Source organism: Primulina eburnea, chromosome 3 (genome assembly GCF_022965805.1).
Source record: "Primulina eburnea isolate SZY01 chromosome 3, ASM2296580v1, whole genome shotgun sequence".
Taxonomy (NCBI): Eukaryota; Viridiplantae; Streptophyta; class Magnoliopsida; order Lamiales; family Gesneriaceae; genus Primulina; species Primulina eburnea.
In genome coordinates this window covers 52,242,230-52,267,318 of record NC_133103.1, presented here as the reverse complement: position 1 = coordinate 52,267,318, position 25,089 = coordinate 52,242,230, and the positions used below count along the sequence as shown (strand labels likewise).

Sequence of the window (25,089 nt, the reverse complement as noted above, 5' to 3'; positions counted from 1 at the left end):
ATGCATGAATACCAACTTTACATAGAAAATCACATAACATTAAATAAATTTGCAAACATTTCATTAAAAACTATACGATTTATACAACAATTACATTTAAATTATCTTTTAGTGTTTTTCACAGTTATCATTACTCACATTTAATAAATATATATGTGTGTGTATCGATTATTTTTTTATTAATATTTTTTAATATATCATTTGGTAGCTACATACAAAAAAATTATTATTAATAATGAATTTCATTAAATATTTTGAGAAAGTTTACGAGGAATATTAAGATTAGATATTAAGACTAAATTGTTAATTTTTTTTTGTTTTGATCTTTTTTAAGCTTATTTTAAAAAAAAAAAAGAATTGACAAGGTTGACATGTCTGACCTGCAACTTAATGTGAGTTGAGTTGGATTGCAATTTTTCCATCCCACAAGACTTTGTCTTGTTTCATGGAAGAGGTCGACCCATTTTGACAGTTTTAACTACAAACGAGAATAAATGAGAAATAAAATTCAATTAATATGCAATTTTAAAAGTCATGGCTATTTAAATTTGAATGATTATTTATAGATTGTTTTCATACTTGTTACATCAAGTATACAAACATGACCAAAAGCCACAGTTTCCCATTAAAATATAGAATTTACCATTTCTGAGTAAATAATTATAGATTTGGAAGTTGATAAAGAAATAATACATTCGAACGATGAAAATAACACTATATTTTTGCATTAGTTTTTCCACATCATCGAACCAAAAACACACCTTTACAAGACTATTTTCACACAAGAGTTTCGCCCTTGAGGTACTCGGTGTAAGCCAGAGCTATCAACACCATAATGGAATAAAAAATTCCCATAAAAAACTCTCACACAAGAGTCTCGCCATTTACAAACTCGGTATTTGTAGGGGAGAAGATGACCTCGATTATAGTGCATGTACACTGTTCCTTATTAGATATATGCTCACGCCCTGTCCTCTGACGACTGCCCATACCATGTCCTCTAACAACTACCAATGTCATATCTTTTTTCAATAGGTATGGTGACCCATACAGGTGATTAAGTGACCTTGAACCCTAATCGGGAGTGAGGACATTGGTCGAGCGAGATTGACCCTGGTCGGGTGACATGAGCCCTGGATGGGCGAGATGACCCTGGCCGGGCTAGAGGACCCTGATCAGGCGAGATGACCCTCCGAACTAGAAATCCTGATCAACAGAGAACTCTGCCGGTAAAAAGAGACTTTGCCAAGCGAATGGACCCTAACTACGAGATACTCCTTCAGGCTATGTCCTCTGACGAACGTGAATGACTAGCCAGCTGAACATTGAAACTTTCATGAATTACATATTCGTGAGGAGCAGGAATCTGCCTAAAATAATAACCCTAAATAAAAATAGGATCCTATATGTGCGAGTAGTTACATCTACCAAATTCTGGACCTTACAACGAAACTAAATTTTACACGTAATCTTCTCTTAGAAGCAAATTTGAATTTGGCTCGGTTAAATTTTCTTTTTTTCGCTCGGTTCCAAGTATGACCCGAGCCTTTTTTAAGACATCAATATAGTTATTTTAAATTTTAAATTAATTTTACAAAAAATTAAATAAATTATGAAGATTGAAAAGAAAAATTATTTACATTTTTAACTACTAATATTTAAATAAGTAATGTTTTGTAAAAGATAATAATTTCTTTAATATATAAATAAGTATACAACTTATTAAATAAAGAGTACTAAAAGATTGACATAAAAGCTAAGAAACAATTTAGTCCCCTCAATTCTTTTTATAAAAAAAATAGTAAGAGTGGATCTCAATTGAGATCGTCTTACGGATCTTAATCTGTGAGACGGGTCAAGTCTACCCATATTCATAATAAAAATAATACTCTCAGCATAAAAAGTAATAATTTTTCATGGATGACCCAAATAAGAGATTCGTCTCACAAATACGATCCGTGAGACCGTCTCACACAAGTTTTTGTCAAATAGTAAATACCGTCTTTTTAGATAAAAACATGAGCTCTAATCATATTTGTGAGATCGATGCATGAATACCAACTTTACATAGAAAATCACATAACATTAAATAAATTTGCAAACATTTCATTAAAAACTATACGATTTATACAACAATTACATTTAAATTATCTTTTAGTGTTTTTCACAGTTATCATTACTCACATTTAATAAATATATATGTGTGTGTATCGATTATTTTTTTATTAATATTTTTTAATATATCATTTGGTAGCTACATACAAAAAAATTATTATTAATAATGAATTTCATTAAATATTTTGAGAAAGTTTACGAGGAATATTAAGATTAGATATTAAGACTAAATTGTTAATTTTTTTTTGTTTTGATCTTTTTTAAGCTTATTTTAAAAAAAATAAAGAATTGACAAGGTTGACATGTCTGACCTGCAACTTAATGTGAGTTGAGTTGGATTGCAATTTTTCCATCCCACAAGACTTTGTCTTGTTTCATGGAAGAGGTCGACCCATTTTGACAGTTTTAACTACAAACGAGAATAAATGAGAAATAAAATTCAATTAATATGCAATTTTAAAAGTCATGGCTATTTAAATTTGAATGATAATTTATAGATTGTTTTCATACTTGTTACATCAAGTATACAAACATGACCAAAAGCCACAGTTTCCCATTAAAATATAGAATTTACCATTTCTGAGTAAATAATTATAGATTTGGAAGTTGATAAAGAAATAATACATTCGAACGATGAAAATAACACTATATTTTTGCATTAGTTTTTCCACATCATCGAACCAAAAACACACCTTTACAAGACTATTTTCACACAAGAGTTTCGCCCTTGAGGTACTCGGTGTAAGCCAGAGCTATCAACACCATAATGGAATAAAAAATTCCCATAAAAAACTCTCACACAAGAGTCTCGCCATTTACAAACTCGGTATTTGTAGGGGAGAAGATGACCTCGATTATAGTGCATGTACACTGTTCCTTATTAGATATATGCTCACGCCCTGTCCTCTGACGACTGCCCATACCATGTCCTCTAACAACTACCAATGTCATATCTTTTTTCAATAGGTATGGTGACCCATACAGGTGATTAAGTGACCTTGAACCCTAATCGGGAGTGAGGACATTGGTCGAGCGAGATTGACCCTGGTCGGGTGACATGAGCCCTGGATGGGCGAGATGACCCTGGCCGGGCTAGAGGACCCTGATCAGGCGAGATGACCCTGGCCGAACTAGAGAACCCTGATCAAACGAGAGAACTCTGGCCGGACTAGAGGACGTTGGCCAAGCGAATGGACCCTAGACTGACGAGAGGACCCTGGTCAGGCTATAGGACTCTGGACAGACGAGAGACCGTGGCCGAGCTATTGAACCCTGTCCAGGTGAGAGAATCCTTTCCGGAGGAGAGGACTCTGCCCTGACAAGAGGACCTGGTAAGGCTATAGGACCCTGGATGGGCGAGAGTACTCTATCCGGGCTAGAGGACTGTCCAGGCAAGAGAACCTTGACCGGATAGAGGATTATGTCTAGGGGAGAGGACCGTAACTAAATTTTACGCGTAATCTTCTCTTAGAAGCAAATTTGAATTTGGCTCGGTTAAATTTTCTTTTTTCGCTCGGTTCCAAGTATGACCCGAGCCTTTTTTAAGACATCAATATAGTTTATTTTAAATTTTAAATTAATTTTACAAAAAATTAAATAAATTATGAAAGATTGAAAAAGAAAATTATTTACCTTTTTAACTACTAATATTTAAATAAGTAATGTTTTGTAAAAGATAATAATTTCTTTAAAATATAAATAATTGTACAACTAATTAAATAAAGAATATTAAAAGATTGACATAAAAGCAAAGAAACAATTTCGTCCTCTCAATTCTTTTTATAAAAAAAATAGTAAGAGTGAATCTCATGTGAGATCGTCTCACGGATCTTAATCTGTAAGACGGGTCAACCCTGCCCATATTCACAATAAAAATAATACTATCAGCATAAAAAGTAATATTTTTTCATGGATGACCCAAATAAGAGATTCGTCTCACAAATACGATCCGTGAGACCGTCTCACACAAGTTTTTGTCAAATAGTAAATTTCGTCAATTTTAGATAAAAACATGAGCTCTAATCATAATTGTGAGATCGATGCATGAATACCAACTTTACACAGAAAATCACATAACATTAACTAAATTTGCAAACATTTTATTTACAAACTATACGATTTATACAACAATTACATTTAAATAATCTTTTAGTGTTTTTCACGTTATCATTACTCATATTTAATAAATATATATGTGTGTGTATCGATTATTTTTTATTAATATTTTTTAATATAGCATTTGGTAGCTATATACAAAAAAAAATTTCATATTAATAATAAATTTCATTAAATATTTGAGAAATTTTTCGAGGAATATTGAGATTAGATAATAAGATTATATTGTTAACTCTTTTTTTTGTTAGTGATCTTTTTTAAGTTTTTTCTTAAAAAAAAAAAGAATCGACAAGGTTGACATGTCTGACCTGCAACTCATTGTGAGTTGAGTTGGATTGCGATTTTTCAATCCCACAAGACTTTGTCTTGTTTAATGGAAGGTCGACCCGTTTTGACAGTTTTAACTACAAACAAAAATAAATGAGAAATAAAATTCAATTAATATGCAATTTTAAAAGTCATGGCCATTTAAATTTGAATGATAATTTATATAGATTGTTTTCATACTTGTTACATCAAGTGTACAAACAACACCAAAAGTTACTGTGTCTCATTAAAATATAGAGTTTACCATTTCTGAGTAAATAATGATAGATTTAGAAGTTGATAAAGAAAAGTAGTACATTCGAACGATGAAAATAACACTATATTTTGACATTAGTTTTTACACATTATCGAACCAAAAACACCCTTAAAAAAACTATTTTCACACAAGAGTTCCTCCCTTGAGGTACTCGGTGTAGGCCAGAGCTATCAATCCTACCATTGCAAGCCTTCCATTCCAAAGCTCAGCATCGGATGTCATCAATCCCTTGGACCTCGAATCGGCGCTCACACCTTTAAATAACGGAACAAGTGATGCCACAGATAGCACAACAGTTGTCCCGACAAACCAAAGGATCCCTCCGTTTTGTATCTGCGAAAAGATACCTTGTCCTCTGGTGAATTCAACCGCAATGGCTGCCACGAATCCGATCATGGCTAGACGGCCGTTGATCCTCTCCGGGCCAGGCCCATCGAAGGCCATGATATCTGTAATATTTGTGCTCTCCTGAATGGAAATTGAGACCACGACATGTGATTATATAAATGTACTAAATCAATTATTACAAGATTAAAACAAAAAAGATCTGAACTACCTCAGGTTGCGGCCGGGGAGGAGGGGTCGAGAACAATTGTGGTGGAATTGGAATTGCTGCTTTTTCTTTCTCATCAACAACATCACCACCATCCTGTTAAATCAGTATTTTACGTACTGTTAATATTTAAGTAGCAAACTATATATAAACTTCACATATACTATATATATATATATATATATATATATATATATATATATATATATATATATATATATATATATATATATATATAAACACATACCTCAGCCGTGCTTCGAACTCTGAACTTCATATCCCTCTTAAAAAGTGGCACGCTTGATCTTAAAGGAGCAAACTGGTTCAGACAAGCAATTCTTGAATTGAAACCAGCTCCACAGATCATTTGCATCCCTGTTGCTGCAGCTGCCATATTGTGCGTGAACAAAAGCTTGTCTGAGAATGAAGAACAAGTAAATTAGCTTAGCTGTTGATGATCAGTATTCGAGATAAAAGAACAAAAGTCGCAATTAGGTTGAATATGATGGAGTGCATGAAGTGTGGGGTTTATTTATAGAGGTTTTGTGGACAGAAATAGTGGGTCTTTCTTTTTCCACGTAAATGGCTTATAATCTGTACAACATCGTATGAAAGATGGATTCATAGGCACCGGACAGCTTTCTTTCTAGCTAGGACATTTAATTAATAAATTAATGTGAGGATATTATCAAATGGTCGGTCGAGGTATGTGTGTGTGTATCACACGAATCTCTAGTATTACTCAATGATTCTAGGAGCAAAATATGCATCCAAAAACATAAAAGCTTTTGATAGAGTACTTGTATTGATTCTTGTTCGTTTCCAACTAAAAAATTAACGGAAAATAATTTTTTTAATCTTGAACTAAACTTGTCTTATTTTGGGTTTTGGTTCGCTAAGTATTCAAAAATTGGTTTTGGTTTGTTAACTCTGATTTCTTTTTTTTGCTTTTAGTATATATTACTTTGTTAGAGTGTTAATGTATCACCGAAAAATGCTCATATGAGGTCAAAAAATGCTGATTTAACACAAAAACTTGCTGGTGCGGTCTGTTGGTGTGGTGCCAAAATATGCTGAAATATTCGACGTTATATCAAAAATTAGACGAAAATGCTGCACGAGCTTTGATTACTTAACTTTTAGACTACACACTTGATAGAAATGCTAGTACATAAAATATAAGTTTTGCCAACAGTAAAAACTTGTGTGAGACGGTCTCACAGGGTCGTATTTTGTGAGACGGATCTCTTATTTGAATCATCAATGAAAAATTATTACTTTTTATGCTAAGATTATTACTTTTTGTTGTGAATATCGATAGGATTGACACATCTCACAGATAAAGATTCATGAGACCGTCTTACAAGATACCTACTCTTTCCCAACATAAAAGAATAATTATAAGCTCTACTTCAATTAAAGTTTAAATTTTGGTACAATCCTGCCAACATACTTGTATTTATTTATGTATTTATATATGTATAATTTTCAGAAAATTTCAAACTCAATTTTATTATCTTTCAATACATGTAATTAATGATTTTTTATTAAATTTATATTAGAATACAAATAATATATAATAATGTCAAAGAACTGAAAGTGTGTTAGGGAAAAAAAATATTTTTGTAGATTTAGAACTAACCATAATAATAATAATAATAATAATAATAATAATAATAATAATAATAAAAGAAAACCATTAGAGTTTCAAAACAAAAAATATTTAATTAAACAATCTCACCGTAAAATATCACTATATTATTTAAATTTACATAATTCTTTACACATTAGAACACTTCATCAACACAATAATAGAAAAAAACATGCCCATAAAAAACTCTCCCACAAGAGTGTCTCGCCATTTACAAACTCGGTATTTGTAGGGGAGAATATGACCTCGATTATAGTGCATGTACATTGTTCCTTATTAGATATATGCTCACGCCCTGTCCTCTGACGACTGCCCATACCATGTCCTCTAACAACTGCCAATGTCATATCTTTTTTCAATAGGCATGGTGACCCATACAGGTGATTAAGTGACCTTGAACCCTGGTCGGGAGTGAGGACATTGGTCGAGCGAGATTGACCCTGGTCGGGTGACATGAGCCCTGGATGGGCTAGATGACCCTGGCCGGGCTAGAAGACCCTGATCGGGCGAGATGACCCTGGCCGAACTAGAGGACGTTGGCAAAGCGAATGGACCCTAGACCGACGAGAGGACCCTGGTCATGCTATAGGACCCTAGACAGACGAGAGACCGTGGCTGAGCTATAGAACCCTGTTGGTGTGCTGTCGTTGACCCACCAAAATTAAATTCCTACTCTCTAGATAAAATTAGTATAATGATGAGCAGGGTCGAATCCACAGGGAACGGGAGATTTATTTCTTTCGAGCAAAATGCAAATAAATGGGAGATTTTGGATATGAATTAAATAAAATACTAGAACTAATTTAACATGCAAGAAGAAATAACAAATCAAGATGAAAAAACTAATTAAATATAAATTAATATTACCAAGCTCGATTCAAGGGATTTCTACTATTCAATTGTATCACTGTTCATCGGCTAACATATATTTATTCATGCAGATACAAGCAATTAACCTTAGAATTATAGGGATAGCCGCTAAAATTCGTGCGTTTTCCTAATTTAATTGACCAAACCCAGCATCCAGTCAAAACTTATTAATAATTAACTGGGCACGATAGCGTTCCATATTAATTAAAGATAGCATTTCGTTTTGTGAAAACAGTTAATCCAAAAATCTAACAATCGAGATAGCTGCAATTGATAGATCGAGTTTCGTTGATTTATTTAAATTAAATATGTTATGATAGCACAACACACATAATCTATCGCTACACATGTACCAATCGTTCATGACAATTACGGATAACTGAATTCATGTATAGCAGTAGAAAATCATACATCAAATTAAATTGTCAGATTAATTGACATATAACATTCATATAATTAAATAATAAATCAACAAATACCTGGGCAAACAAAAATAATAAATTAAAGTGCAAAAAGCCTCATAGTGATAAATCGAAATACTAAAATTATCCCTTGAATAGAAATGAAACTTAGCCTTGCGCCCTTTTTTTCTTCACTTCACGAGAGCTGTTGGAGATTGGTTGGAGAATTGAATTAGAAAAATCTGCTGCCTCCTTTTTCTTTTTGTTTTCACGTGAGATTGGGGTAATCTTTTTGGGTCTAAAGCTAAAAAGCCCATTAATCCAAATTAAAACCTAATCACTAAAAATTAAAAGATAATATGAAATATCTACTAAAAAATATAGAGTTTTTTTATGAAAAAAAACTCTATCTTTTATTTCTTCTTTGATATGAAAATTCTTCAATTCTCACTAAGCAGCCGAGGAGCATTCATAAGGTGTGATCACGCCTTATCCAAAAACCAATTCTGAATTTTTTCTGTTCAAGTCTTCCACTACGATCATATCGACAACTTTAATTGTGATATAAAATAACCTTTTTAAACCAATTTTATCTCATGAACAGAAAACTTCATCCTACATTAAATCACACAAAAATGTGTCAATTAAGCACGTTGAAAGTGGTAACAATGAGAGATATGACAACAAAAAATACAACTATTATGAGCCTATCAAATCTCCCACACCTAAACCATGCTTGTCCTCAAGCATAAAAGAGTTCAATTCATTATCTCAACTCATTATTCTCTTTCTGCTTCATTTACTTGTCCGCAAAATATTTTTTTCATGCACCAAAGAAATTTAATTGTTGGGCATCTGACTACCAACATCATGAGCAATTGCTTCCATCCGAATGTGTAGAAATAAAACTGCATAGAGTCCAAACACTCCTCACAAGATTCGCTCATTTCACTCGTAAGTGTCTAGGTGTGTATCAAGGAGCTCTCATGTCAAAACGCTGAAAATTTTTACCATAAGCTTGCAAATATATCATATCCTCTACCAAGTGAATGAATTAAAATGCACAAACAAGGGCTGTAAATGGGTTGAAACATGGCTAGAGGTCAGGTAGGAAATAAGTACAACGGTTTATGGAACTGAAGAACACATACACACTTTCAACAAAATTGCATCCTGCTAACAATAACATCTTCAATCTCATTATAACATCCAAGAGCATTTTATTTTTCGTTGCTCTTATTTTCCTTCTCACTCCCTTTTTTTTCTTATATATATTTTTTTCAAATCTTTTTTTTTTATTCTTGTTTTTTTTTTCATAAGGAGTTTTTGAGACAACGATTTCGAGCATTAAACACTCGATCTCAACAATTTACGCTTTCTTGGCTCAAAACAGTTGCTAAATGAGAAAAGTTTGTATGATTCTTCAATTCGAGGTTCAAATAGAGGAATAACCAAAAAAAGGATTGTATCATGGATTGTAACGTGGTTATTTTCCAACAAATAGGCTCAAGCTCGAACTTGGCTCACTAGGGGTAAATGAATCAGGGTAGGCTCAAAAAGAATGGCACTGATGATTTGAAAAAAAAGGTTTGAACCTAATGCCCTTTACTTTGTTTATGGACCTAATCCATCACAAGGTATCAACAAAGACATGTATAACAATGCGAGTTCTAGAAAAATCAACAACGTATGACTAACACACAATCAAGAAAAATTGGAGCATGATATGATGATTGCTCATAGGCCCAAAGCTCACACAAAAAAAATGGTATGTGTTAGACCCCATACACTTGTCATTTCAACACATCATCAAGAGCAATTTCCCATAAATGTAGCAGTAAGGATGCAAAATCAGTTGCACACAAAGAAGACATCAATTTTTTTTTTTTTAGACTAGCATCAGAGGCATTCAAGATTCAAATGAGAGAGATAACGAATAAACACTAGATGCTTAATGGATCAAACAAATTCATTTTGCCGGATGCTTTATGGATCAAAAACATTCATTTTGCCGGACTCTCTCCTCTCTTTCTTCTTTATTTATTTTTTTTGAATAAACATGCAAAAAATTTGAAAAAAATAGAAATTGAAACGAGAAATAAGGCTATATACCCCCTCCCATACCTATATGTGGCAATGTCCTCGATGACACAAAAATTAAATGCACAACATAGACAGTAAAAACCCAAAAGAAGTTAGAAAACTCCCCTGAAAATTGTTGGACATCGTGGAGCAAAGCTTTCTATTGTTGTGGCGGTGTTGACAAATCCTGCGGGAGAAGATGTGAAAGGGGGTGAGAACAAATAGGGTTAGAAAAAACAAAAACAAAAAAAAAATCTGTTTTTTTTTTCAAAAATCAGAAGATGTTTTCTCACAAGGCGTGATCACGCCTTGTTAGAAAACATATACTGCGTATAAGGAAATTTTTTTTTTTTTTTTCAGAAGATGTTTTCTCACAAGGCGTGGTCACGCCTTGTTAGAAAACATCTACTGTGTTTAGAGCTAAAAAAAAATTTTTTTTTTTTTTTTTGGTGCAGAAGTGATATTCTTGTAAGGCGTGATCACGCCTTGTTAGAAGACATCTTCTGCACAAAGGTAACAAAAATTGTACTATTTGAAAAAAATAAAAATAAAAGAAATTAAAAATAATAAGAACAAAAAATTTGGGTTGCCTCCCAAAAGCGCTTGATTTTTAGTCGTCGGCTTGACCCTCAAAAACTCTCATTCAAAGAGCGGCTGACGCCCAAAGTACGTGTCATATGACACCATATATGGGTCTTGGTTCCATGTGCCCTCAAGTTTGGCTTGATGTACGCAATGTAAGCTCGTCTCCTCAACAAAACGTGACTTTAAATAATAGGCATGAGATGAGTGTATCATAGTTAGCTCTTGAAGAACAAAATCTGTTGAAATCGGCAATGGAAAAAGACAAGGATCTCCTAGATGTATATATGATGATATTATCGACGAGCTCAAATCGATAGTCTCAGGAGCTTGTTCATCTCTCAACTTCATTGGTGCCTCATTTTCTTGTGATATTTCTTCCAAAACTTTTTCATACTGAGGTTCAACAGTTTCCTCATTCAATGACACGCGCTTGTTTACCATATCATTCAGTCGACTTATGATTATTTCAAGACTATATCCCTCATCTTCTTGATGCTCGAAAGGTTGGTATGTAAAATCAGATTGGCTAATTTCTGGAGTGTATTGGTGGCTCCAACTCTGCAGCGAAGGAACCCAATACTGATGGTAGTCAAAGTCGGCCATATCATTTAGCAAATAATCACAATATCTTCATGTCGACTAAGTAGTGGACTACCAATTGTCAGTGCTCCATTAAATACCCATCTTCGTGTGACTGCATCCAAACCTTTAAGGAAAAGCCGAATAAGAACATAGTTAGAAAAATCATGATTCCTGAATGCTGTTATTAAATTATTGAATCTCTCCCATGCTGCGTAGAATGGCTCTCCGTTTTGTTGAGCAAAAGTTGTGAATACTTGTCGATGAAACATCTCGAAGTATTTCACAACAAAAAAAATTCTAAAATTCTTCTTCTCTTGATGAATCACCTGTAAGAGAAGAACAAACCATAAAACAAAACAAAAAACAAAAAAAAACTCGAAAAAAATTAACCTTGCACCGTTCCCCGGCAACGGCGCCAAAATTTGGTGTGCTGTCGTTGACCCACCAAAATTAAATTCCTACTCTCTAGATAAAATTAGTATAATGATGAGCAGGGTCGAATCCACAGGGAACGGGAGATTTATTTCTTTCGAGCAAAATGCAAATAAATGGGAGATTTGGATATGAATTAAATAAAATACTAGAACTAATTTAACATGCAAGAAGAAATAACAAATCAAGATGAAAAAACTAATTAAATGTAAATTAATATTACCAAGCTCGATTCAAGGGATTTCTACTATTCAATTGTATCACTGTTCATCGGCTAACATATATTTATTCATGCAGATACAAGCAATTAACCTTAGAATTATAGGGATAGCCGCTAAAATTCTTGCGTTTTCCTAATTTAATTGACCAAACCCAGCATCCAGTCAAAACTTATTAATAATTAACTGGGCACGATAGCGTTCCATATTAATTAAAGATAGCATTTCGTTTTGTGAAAACAGTTAATCCTAAAATCTAACAATCGAGATAGCTGCAATTGATAGATCGAGTTTCGTTGATTTATTTAAATTAAATATGTTATGATAGCACAACACACATAATCTATCGCTACTCATGTACCAATCGTTCATGACAATTAGGGATCACTGAATTCATGTATAGCAGTAGAAAATCATACATCAAATTAAATTGTCAGATTAATTGACATATAACATTCATATAATTAAATAATAAATCAACAAATACCTGGGCAAACAAAAATAATAAATTAAAGTGCAAAAAGCCTCATAGTGATAAATCGAAATAGTAAAATTATCCCTTGAATAGAAATGAAACTTAGCTTTGCGCCCCTTTTTTCTTCACTTCACGAGAGCTGTTGGAGATTGGTTGGAGAATTGAATTAGAAAAATCTGCTGCAAAATTTGGTGTGCTGTCGTTGACCCACCAAAATTAAATTCCTACTCTCTAGATAAAATTAGTATAATGATGAGCAGGGTCGAATCCACAGAGAACGGGAGATTTATTTCTTTCGAGCAAAATGCAAATAAATGGGAGATTTTGGATATGAATTAAATAAAATACTAGAACTAATTTAACATGCAAGAAGAAATAACAAATCAAGATGAAAAAACTAATTAAATGTAAATTAATATTACCAAGCTCGATTCAAGGGATTTCTACTATTCAATTGTATCACTGTTCATCGGCTAAAATATATTTATTCATGCAGATACAAGCAATTAACCTTAGAATTATAGGGATAGCCGCTAAAATTCTTGCGTTTTCCTAATTTAATTGACCAAACCCAGCATCCAGTCAAAACTTATTAATAATTAACTGGGCACGATAGCGTTCTATATTAATTAAAGATAGCATTTCGTTTTGTGAAAACAGTTAATCCTAAAATCTAACAATCGAGATAGCTGCAATTGATAGATCGAGTTTCGTTGATTTATTTAAATTAAATATGTTATGATAGCACAACACACATAATCTATCGCTACTCATGTACCAATCGTTCATGACAATTACGGATCACTGAATTCATGTATAGCAGTAGAAAATCATACATCAAATTAAATTGTCAGAATAATTGACTTATAACATTCATATAATTAAATAATAAATCAACAAATACCTGGGCAAACAAAAATAATAAGTTAAAGTGCAAAAAGCCTCATAGTGATAAATCGAAATAGTAAAATTATCCCTTGAATAGAAATGAAACTTAGCCTTGCGCCCCTTTTTTCTTCACTTCACGAGAGCTGTTGGAGATTGGTTGGAGAATTGAATTAGAAAAATCTGCTGCCTCCTTTTTCTTTTTGTTTTCACGTGAGATTGGGGTAATCTTTTTGGGTCTAAAGCTAAAAAGCCCATTAATCCAAATTAAAACCTAATCACTAAAAAATTAAAAGATAATATGAAATATCTACTAAAAAATATAGAGTTTTTTTATGGAAAAAAAACTCTATCTTTTATTTCTTCTTTGATATGAAAATTCTTCAATTCTCACTAAGCAGCCGAGGAGCATTCATAAGGCGTGATCACGCCTTATCCAAAAACCAATTCTGAATTTTTTCTGTTCAAGTCTTCCACTACGATCATATCGACAACTTTAATTGTGATATAAAATAACCTTTTTAGCCCAATTTTATCTCATGAACAGAAAACTTCATCCTACAATAAATCACACAAAAATGTGTCAATTAAGCACGTTGAAAGTGGTAACAATGAGAGATATGACAACAAAAAATACAACTATTATGAGCCTATCAAATCTCCCACACCTAAACCATGCTTGTCCTCAAGCATAAAAGAGTTCAATTCATTATCTCAACTCATTATTTTCTTTCTGCTTCATTTACTTGTCCGCAAAATATTTTTTTCATGCACCAAAGAAATTTAATTGTTGGGCATCTGACTACCAACATCATGAGCAATTGCTTCCATCCGAATGTGTAGAAATAAAACTGCATAGAGTCCAAACACTCCTCACAAGATTCGCTCATTTCACTCGTAAGTGTCTAGGTGTGTATCAAGGAGCTCTCATGTCAAAACGCTGAAAATTTTTACCATAAGCTTGCAAATATATCATATCCTCTACCAAGTGAATGAATTAAAATGCACAAACAAGGGCTGTAAATGGGTTGAAACATGGCTAGAGGTCAGGTAGGAAATAAGTACAACGGTTTATGGAACTGAAGAACACATACACACTTTCAACAAAATTGCATCCTGCTAACAATAACATCTTCAATCTCATTATAACATCCAAGAGCATTTTATTTTTCGTTGCTCTTATTTTCCTTCTCACTCCCTTTTTTTTCTTATATATATTTTTTTCAAATCTTTTTTTTTTATTCTTGTTTTTTTTTTCATAAGGAGTTTTTGAGACAACGATTTCGAGCATTAAACACTCGATCTCAACAATTTACGCTTTCTTGGCTCAAAACAGTTGCTAAATGAGAAAAGTTTGTATGATTCTTCAATTCGAGGTTCAAATAATGGAATAACCAAAAAAAGGATTGTATCATGGATTGTAACGTGGTTATTTTCCAACAAATAGGCTCAAGCTCGAACTTGGCTCACTAGGGGTAAATGAATCAGGGTAGGCTCAAAAAGAATGGCACTGATGATTTGAAAAAAAAGGTTTGAACCTAATGCCCTTTACTTTGTTTATGGACCTAATCCATCACAAGGTATCAACAAAGACATGTATAACAATGCAAGTTCTAGAAAAATCAACAACGTATGACTAACACACAATCAAGAAAAATTGGAGCATGATATGATGATTGCTCATAGGCCCAAAGCTCACACAAAAAAAATGGTATGTGTTAGACCCCATACACTTGTCATTTCAACACATCATCAAGAGCAATTTCCCATAAATGTAGCAGTAAGGATGCAAAATCAGTTGCACACAAAGAAGACATCAATTTTTTTTTTTTTTAGACTAGCATCAGAGGCATTCAAGATTCAAATGAGAGAGATAACGAATAAACACTAGATGCTTAATGGATCAAACAAATTCATTTTGCCGGATGCTTTATGGATCAAAAACATTCATTTTGCCGGACTCTCTCCTCTCTTTCTTCTTTATTTATTTTTTTTTGAATAAACATGCAAAAAATTTGGAAAAAATAGAAATTGAAACGAGAAATAAGGCTATATACCCCCTCCCATACCTATATGTGGCAATGTCCTCGATGACACAAAAATTAAATGCACAACATAGACAGTAAAAACCCAAAAGAAGTTAGAAAACTCCCCTGAAAATTGTTGGACATCGTGGAGCAAAGCTTTCTATTGTTGTGGCGGTGTTGACAAATCCTGCGGGAGAAGATGTGAAAGGGGGTGAGAACAAATAGGGTTAGAAAAAACAAAAACAAAAAAAAAATCTGTTTTTTTTTTCAAAAATCAGAAGATGTTTTCTCACAAGGCGTGATCACGCCTTGTTAGAAAACATATACTGCGTATAAGGAATTTTTTTTTTTTTTTTTCAGAAGATGTTTTCTCACAAGGCGTGGTCACGCCTTGTTAGAAAACATCTACTGTGTTTAGAGCTAAAAAAAAATTTTTTTTTTTTTTTGGTGCAGAAGTGATATTCTTGTAAGGCGTGATCACGCCTTGTTAGAAGACATCTTCTGCACAAAGGTAACAAAAATTGTACTATTTGAAAAAAATAAAAATAAAAGAAATTAAAAATAATAAGAACAAAAAATTTGGGTTGCCTCCCAAAAGCGCTTGATTTTTAGTCGTCGGCTTGACCCTCAAAAACTCTCATTCAAAGAGCGGCTGACGCCCAAAGTACGTGTCATATGACACCATATATGGGTCTTGGTTCCATGTGCCCTCAAGTTTGGCTTGATGTACGCAATGTAAGCTCGTCTCCTCAACAAAACGTGACTTTAAATAATAGGCATGAGATGAGTGTATCATAGTTAGCTCTTGAAGAACAAAATCTGTTGAAATCGGCAATGGAAAAAGACAAGGATCTCCTAGATGTATATATGATGATATTATCGACGAGCTCAAATCGATAGTCTCAGGAGCTTGTTCATCTCTCAACTTCATTGGTGCCTCATTTTCTTGTGATATTTCTTCCAAAACTTTTTCATACTGAGGTTCAACAGTTTCCTCATTCAATGACACGCGCTTGTTTACCATATCATTCAGTCGACTTATGATTATTTCAAGACTATATCCCTCATCTTCTTGATGCTCGAAAGGTTGGTATGTAAAATCAGATTGGCTAATTTCTGGAGTGTATTGGTGGCTCCAACTCTGCAGCGAAGGAACCCAATACTGATGGTAGTCAAAGTCGGCCATATCATTTAGCAAATATATCACACTATCTTCATGTCGACTAAGTAGTGGACTACCAATTGTCAGTGCTCCATTAAATACCCATCTTCGTGTGACTGCATCCAAACCTTTAAGGAAAAGCCGAATAAGAACATAGTTAGAAAAATCATGATTCCTGAATGCTGTTATTAAATTATTGAATCTCTCCCATGCTGCGTAGAATGGCTCTCCGTTTTGTTGAGCAAAAGTTGTGAATACTTGTCGATGAAACATCTCGAAGTATTTCACAACAAAAAAAATTCTAAAATTCTTCTTCTCTTGATGAATCACCTGTAAGAGAAGAACAAACCATAAAACAAAACAAAAAACAAAAAAAAACTCGAAAAAAATTAACCTTGCACCGTTCCCCGGCAACGGCGCCAAAATTTGGTGTGCTGTCGTTGACCCACCAAAATTAAATTCCTACTCTCTAGATAAAATTAGTATAATGATGAGCAGGGTCGAATCCACAGGGAATGGGAGATTTATTTCTTTCGAGCAAAATGCAAATAAATGGGAGATTTTGGATATGAATTAAATAAAATACTAGAACTAATTTAACATGCAAGAAGAAATAACAAATCAAGATGAAAAAACTAATTAAATGTAAATTAATATTACCAAGCTCGATTCAAGGGATTTCTACTATTCAATTGTATCACTGTTCATCGGCTAACATATATTTATTCATGCAGATACAAGCAATTAACCTTAGAATTATAGGGATAGCCGCTAAAATTCTTGCGTTTTCCTAATTTAATTGACCAAACCCAGCATCCAGTCAAAACTTATTAATAATTAACTGGGCACGATAGCGTTCCATATTAATTAAAGATAGCATTTCGTTTTGTGAAAACAGTTAATCCTAAAATCTAACAATCGAGATAGCTGCAATTGATAGATCGAGTTTCGTTGATTTATTTAAATTAAATATGTTATGATAGCACAACACACATAATCTATCGCTACTCATGTACCAATCGTTCATGACAATTATGGATCACTGAATTCATGTATAGCAGTAGAAAATCATACATCAAATTAAATTGTCAGATTAATTGACATATAACATTCATATAATTAAATAATAAATCAACAAATACCTGGGCAAACAAAAATAATAAATTAAAGTGCAAAAAGCCTCATAGTGATAAATCGAAATAGTAAAATTATCCCTTGAATAGAAATGAAACTTAGCCGTGCGCCCCTTTTTTCTTCACTTCACGAGAGCTGTTGGAGATTGGTTGGAGAATTGAATTAGAAAAATCTGCTGCAAAATTTGGTGTGCTGTCGTTGACCCACCAAAATTAAATTCCTACTCTCTAGATAAAATTAGTATAATGATGAGCAGGGTCGAATCCACAGAGAACGGGAGATTTATTTCTTTCGAGCAAAATGCAAATAAATGGGAGATTTTGGATATGAATTAAATAAAATACTAGAACTAATTTAACATGCAAGAAGAAATAACAAATCAAGATGAAAAAACTAATTAAATGTAAATTAATATTACCAAGCTCGATTCAAGGGATTTCTACTATTCAATTGTATCACTGTTCATCGGCTAACATATATTTATTCATGCAGATACAAGCAATTAACCTTAGAATTATAGGGATAGCCGCTAAAATTCTTGCGTTTTCCTAATTTAATTGACCAAACCCAGCATCCAGTCAAAACTTATTAATAATTAACTGGGCACGATAGCGTTCTATATTAGCTTAGCTGTTGATGATCAGTATTCGAGATAAAAGAACAAAAGTCGCAATTAGGTTGAATATGATGGAGTGCATGAAGTGTGGGGTTTATTTATAGAGGTTTTGTGGACAGAAATAGTGGGTCTTTCTTTTTCCACGTAAATGGCTTATAATCTGTACAACATCGTATGAAAGATGGATTCATAGGCACCGGACAGCTTTCTTTCTAGCTATGACATTTAATTAATAAATTAATGTGAGGATATTATCAAATGGTCGGTCGAAGTGTGTGTGCATGTATCACACGAATCTCTAGGAGCAAAATATGCATCCAAAAACCTCAAATCTTTCGATAGGGTAGTTGTGTTGATTCTTGTTCGTTTCCAACTAAAAAATTAACGGAAAACAATTTTTTTGGTCTTGAACTAAACTTGTCTCATTTCGGCCGGGTTTGGGTTCGCTAAGTATTCAAAATTTGGTTTCGGTTTGTTAACTCTGATTTTTTTTTTGCTTTTAGTATATATTAATTTTGTTAGGGTGCTAATGTATCACCGAAAAATACTCATATGAGATCAAAAAATTCGGATTTGACACAAAAACTTGCTAGTGCGGTCTGTTGGTGTGGTGCCAAAATATGCTGAAATATTCGACGTTATATCAAAAATTAGACGAAAATGCTGCACGAGCTTTGATTACTTAACTTTTAGACTACACACTTGATAGAAATGCTAGTACATAAAATATAAGTTTTGCCAACAGTAAAAACTTGTGTGAGACGGTCTCACGGGTCGTATTTTGTGAGACGGATCTCTTATTTGAATCATCAATGAAAAATTATTACTTTTGATGCTAAGATTATTACTTTTTGTTGTGAATATCGGTAGGTTTGACACATCTCACAGATAAAGATTCATGAGACCGTCTTACAAGATACATACTCTTTCCCAACATAAAAGAATAATTATAAGCTCTACTTCAATTAAAGTTTAAATTTTGGTACAATCCTTCCAACATACTTGTATTTATTTATGTATTTATATATGTATAATTTTAAGAAAAATTTCATCCTCAATTTTATTATCTTTCAATACTTATTAAATTTGTATTAGAATACAAATAATATATAATAATGTCAAAGAACTGAAAGTGTGTTAGGGAAAAAAAATATTTTTGTAGATTTAGAACTAACCATAATAATAATAATAATAATAATAAAAGAAAACCATTAGAGTTTCAGAACAAAAAATATTTAATTAAACAATTTCACCGTAAAATATCACTATATAATTTACATTTATATAATTCTTTACACATCAGAACACTTGATCAACACCATAATAGAAAAAAACATGCCCATAAAAAACTCTCCCACAAGAGTCTCGCCATTTACAAACTCGGTATTTGTAGGGGAGAAGATGACCTCGATTATAGTGCATGTACATTGTTCCTTATTAGATATATGCTCACACCCTGTCCTCTGACGACTACCCATACCATGTCCTCTAACAACTGCCAATGTCATATCTTTTTTCAATAGGCATGGAGACCCATACAGGTGATTAAGTGACCTTGAACCCTGGTCGGGAGTGAGGACATTGGTCGAGCGAGATTGACCCTGGTCGGGTGACATGAGCCCTGGATGGGCGAGATGACCCTGGCCGGGCTAGAGAACCCTGATCGGGCGAGATGACCCTGGCTGAACTAGAGGACCCTGATCGTAACGAGAGAACTCTGGCCGGACTAGAGGACGTTGGCAAAGCGAATGGACCCTAGACCGACGAGGGGACCCTGGTCAGGCTATAGGACCCTGGACAGACGAGAGACCGTGGCCGAGCTATAGAACCCTGTCCAGGTGAGAGAATCCTTTTCGGGCGAGAGGACTCTGCCCTGACAAGAGGTCCTGGTAAGGCTATAGGACCTTGGATGGGCGAGAGGACTCTATCCGGGCTAGAGGACTATCCAGGCGAGAGAACCTTGATCGGATAGAGGATTCTGTCTAGGCGAGAGGACCCTAACTAAATTTTACGCATACTCTACTCTTAGAAGCAATTTAAAATTTGGCTCGGTTAAAAAAAAAAATTTCGCTCGGTTCCAAGAATGACCCGAGCCTTTTTTAAGACATCAATATAGTTTATTTTAAATTTTAAATTAATTTTACAAAAAAATTAAATAAATTATGAAAGATTGAAAAGAAAAATTATTTACATTTTTAACTACTAATATTTAAATAAGTAATGTTTTGTAAAAGATAATAATTTCTTTAATATATAAATAAGTATACAACTTATTAAATAAAGAGTACTAAAAGATTGACATAAAAGCTAAGAAACAATTTAGTCCCCTCAATTCTTTTTATAAAAAAAATAGTAAGAGTGGATCTCAATTGAGATCGTCTTACGGATCTTAATCTGTGAGACGGGTCAAGTCTACCCATATTCATAATAAAAATAATACTCTCAGCATAAAAAGTAATAATTTTTCATGGATGACCCAAATAAGAGATTCGTCTCACAAATACGATCCGTGAGACCGTCTCACACAAGTTTTTGTCAAATAGTAAATACCGTCTTTTTAGATAAAAACATGAGCTCTAATCATATTTGTGAGATCGATGCATGAATACCAACTTTACATAGAAAATCACATAACATTAAATAAATTTGCAAACATTTCATTAAAAACTATACGATTTATACAACAATTACATTTAAATTATCTTTTAGTGTTTTTCACAGTTATCATTACTCACATTTAATAAATATATATGTGTGTGTATCGATTATTTTTTTATTAATATTTTTTAATATATCATTTGGTAGCTACATACAAAAAAATTTTTATTAATAATGAATTTCATTAAATATTTTGAGAAAGTTTACGAGGAATATTAAGATTAGATATTAAGACTAAATTGTTAATTTTTTTTTTTTGTTTTGATCTTTTTTAAGCTTATTTTTTTAAAAAAAAAAGAATTGACAAGGTTGACATGTCTGACCTGCAACTTAATGTGAGTTGAGTTGGATTGCAATTTTTCCATCCCACAAGACTTTGTCTTGTTTAATGGAAGAGGTCGACCCATTTTGACAGTTTTAACTACAAACGAGAATAAATGAGAAATAAAATTCAATTAATATGCAATTTTAAAAGTCATGGCTATTTAAATTTGAATGATAATTTATAGATTGTTTTCATACTTGTTACATCAAGTATACAAACATGACCAAAAGCCACAGTTTCCCATTAAAATATAGAATTTACCATTTCTGAGTAAATAATTATAGATTTGGAAGTTGATAAAGAAATAATACATTCGAACGATGAAAATAACACTATATTTTGCATTAGTTTTTCCACATCATCGAACCAAAAACACACCTTTACAAGACTATTTTCACACAAGAGTTTCGCCCTTGAGGTACTCGGTGTAAGCCAGAGCTATCAACACCATAATGGAATAAAAAATTCCCATAAAAAACTCTCACACAAGAGTCTCGCCATTTACAAACTCGGTATTTGTAGGGGAGAAGATGACCTCGATTATAGTGCATGTACACTGTTCCTTATTAGATATATGCTCACGCCCTGTCCTCTGACGACTGCCCATACCATGTCCTCTAACAACTACCAATGTCATATCTTTTTTCAATAGGTATGGTGACCCATACAGGTGATTAAGTGACCTTGAACCCTAATCGGGAGTGAGGACATTGGTCGAGCGAGATTGACCCTGGTCGGGTGACATGAGCCCTGGATGGGCGAGATGACCCTGGCCGGGCTAGAGGACCCTGATCAGGCGAGATGACCCTGGCCGAACTAGAGAACCCTGATCAAACGAGAGAACTCTGGCCGGACTAGAGGACGTTGGCCAAGCGAATGGACCCTAGACTGACGAGAGGACCCTGGTCAGGCTATAGGACTCTGGACAGACGAGAGACCGTGGCCGAGCTATTGAACCCTGTCCAGGTGAGAGAATCCTTTCCGGAGGAGAGGACTCTGCCCTGACAAGAGGACCTGGTAAGGCTATAGGACCCTGGATGGGCGAGAGTACTCTATCCGGGCTAGAGGACTGTCCAGGCAAGAGAACCTTGACCGGATAGAGGATTATGTCTAGGGGAGAGGACCCTAACTAAATTTTACGCGTAATCTTCTCTTAGAAGCAAATTTGAATTTGGCTCGGTTAAACTTTCTTTGTTCGCTCGAGTCCAAGAATAACCCTAGCCTTTTCCAGGACATCAATATAGTTTATTTTAAATTTTAAATTAATTTGACACAAAATTTAAATAAATTATGAAAGATTGAAATGGAAAATTATTTACCTTTTTAACCACTAATATTTAGATAAGTTATGTTTTTGTAAAAGATAATAATTTTTTTAATATATAAATAAGTATACAACTAATTAAATAAAGAGTCATAAAAGCTAAGAAAAATTTCGTCCCCTCAATTCTTTTTATAAAAAAAATAGTAAATACCTTCAATTTTAGGTAAAAACATGAGCTCTAATTATATTTGTGAGATCGATGCATCAAAACCAACTGTACACAGAAAATCACATAACATTAATTAAATTTGCAAACATTTTATTAAAAACTATACAATTTCAAAAATATACAAAAATTATATTTAAATTATCTTTTAGAGTTTTTCACCGTTATCATCACTCATATTTAGATTATTTTTTACTAATGTTTTTTAATATATCATTAGGTAGCTATATACAAAAGAATTTCATTAAATATTTGAGATAGTTTACAAGGAATATTGAGATTAGATATTAAGAGTACTAAACTGTTAACTCTTTTTTTTTGTTATGATATTTTTTAAGTTTTTTTTTTTTTAAAATGAATTGACAATGTTGACATGTTTGACCTGCAACTCAATTTGAGTTGAGTTGGATTGCGATTTTTCCATCCCACAAGACTTTGTCTTGTTTAATGGAAGGTCGACCCGTTTTGACATTTTTAACTACAAACGAGAATAAATGAGAAATAAAATTCGATTAATATGCAATTTTAAAAGTGAGGGCCATTTACATTTGAATGATAATTTATAGATTGTTTTCATACTTGTTACATCAAGTGTACAAACATGACCAAAAGTTACAATTTCCCAATTAAAATATAGAGTTTACCTGCATTTCAGAATAAATAATTATAGATTTAGAAGTTGATAAAGAAAAGTAATACATTCAAACGATGAAATATCACTATATTTTTACATTAGTTTTTACACATCATCGAACCCAAAAGACCATTAAAAAAAACTATTTTCACACAAGAGTTCCGCCCTTGAGGTACTCGGTGTAGGCCAGAGCTATCAATCCTACCATTGCAAGCCTTCCATTCCAAAGCTCCGCATCGGATGTCATCAATCCCTTGGACCTCGAATCGGCGCTCACACCTTTAAATAACGGAACAAGTGATGCCACAGATAGCACAACAGTTGTCCCGACAAACCAAAGGATCCCTCCGTTTTGTATCTGCGAAAAGATACCTTGTCCTCTGGTGAATTCAACCGCAATGGCTGCCACGAATCTGATCATGGCTAGACGGCCGTTGATCCTCTCCGGGCCAGGGCCCATCGAAGGCCATGATATCTGTAATATTTGTGCTCTCCTGAATGGAAATTGAGACCACGACATGTGATTATATAAATGTACTAAATCAATTATTACAAGATTAAAACAAAAAAGATCTGAACTACCTCAGGTTGCGGCCGGGGAGGAGGGGTCGAGAACAATTGTGGTGGAATTGGAATTGCTGCTTTTTCTTTCTCATCAACAACATCACCACCATCCTGTTAAATTAGTATTTTACGTACTGTTAATATTTAAGTAGCAAACTATATATAAACTTCACATATACTATGTATATATATATATATATATATATATATATATATATATATATATATATATATTTATTTATATATATATATATATATATATATATATAAACACATACCTCAGCCGTGCTTCGAACTCTGAACTTCATATCCCTCTTAAAAAGTGGCACGCTTGATCTTAAAGGAGCAAACTGGTTCAGACAAGCAATTCTTGAATTGAAACCAGCTCCACAGATCATTTGCATCCCTGTTGCTGCAGCTGCCATATTGTGCGTGAACAAAAGCTTGTCTGAGAATGAAGAACAAGTAAATTAGCTTAGCTGTTGATGATCAGTATTCGAAATAAAAGAACAAAAGTCGCAATTAGGTTGAATATGATGGAGTGCATGAAGTGTGGGGTTTATTTATAGAGGTTTTGTGGACAGAAATAGTGGGTCTTTCTTTTTCCACGTAAATGGCTTATAATCTGTACAACATTGTATGAAAGATGGATTCATAGGCACCGGACAGCTTTCTTTCTAGCTAGGACATTTAATTAATAAATTAATGTGAGGATATTATCAAATGGTCGGTCGAGGTGTGTGTGTGTGTGCATGTATCACACGAATCTCTAGTATTACTCAATGATTCTAGGAGAAAAATATGCATTCAAAAACCTCAAATCTGTCGATAGGGTACTGTTAAGGAAACTCTACAACCAGAAGGGATTAGGCACATCAGCCGTGACTCAAATTCTGGAAGCATCAATGGAAAAATTAATGGAAGAATTAGTG

The 25,089-nt window shown here is 33.5% G+C and overlaps 2 protein-coding genes across 2 annotated transcripts; both read right to left on the bottom strand.

Annotated features, from left to right (window-relative positions):
* Nucleotides 1–4,780: 4,780 nt before the first annotated feature.
* LOC140827890 (early light-induced protein 1, chloroplastic-like) lies at nt 4,781–5,891 on the bottom strand. Its single transcript, XM_073190829.1, has 3 exons — nt 5,614–5,891; nt 5,370–5,462; nt 4,781–5,281 (listed from the first exon to the last, which is right to left on the bottom strand). The coding sequence occupies exons 1-3, from the start codon at nt 5,758–5,760 to the stop codon at nt 4,937–4,939; spliced, it is 585 nt and encodes a 194-aa protein (XP_073046930.1). The 5' UTR covers nt 5,761–5,891; the 3' UTR covers nt 4,781–4,936.
* Nucleotides 5,892–23,666: 17,775 nt separating this feature from the next.
* On the bottom strand, nt 23,667–24,728 carry LOC140827892 (early light-induced protein, chloroplastic-like). Its single transcript, XM_073190831.1, has 3 exons — nt 24,436–24,728; nt 24,176–24,268; nt 23,667–24,087 (listed from the first exon to the last, which is right to left on the bottom strand). The coding sequence occupies exons 1-3, from the start codon at nt 24,580–24,582 to the stop codon at nt 23,983–23,985; spliced, it is 345 nt and encodes a 114-aa protein (XP_073046932.1). The 5' UTR covers nt 24,583–24,728; the 3' UTR covers nt 23,667–23,982.
* Nucleotides 24,729–25,089: the final 361 nt, after the last annotated feature.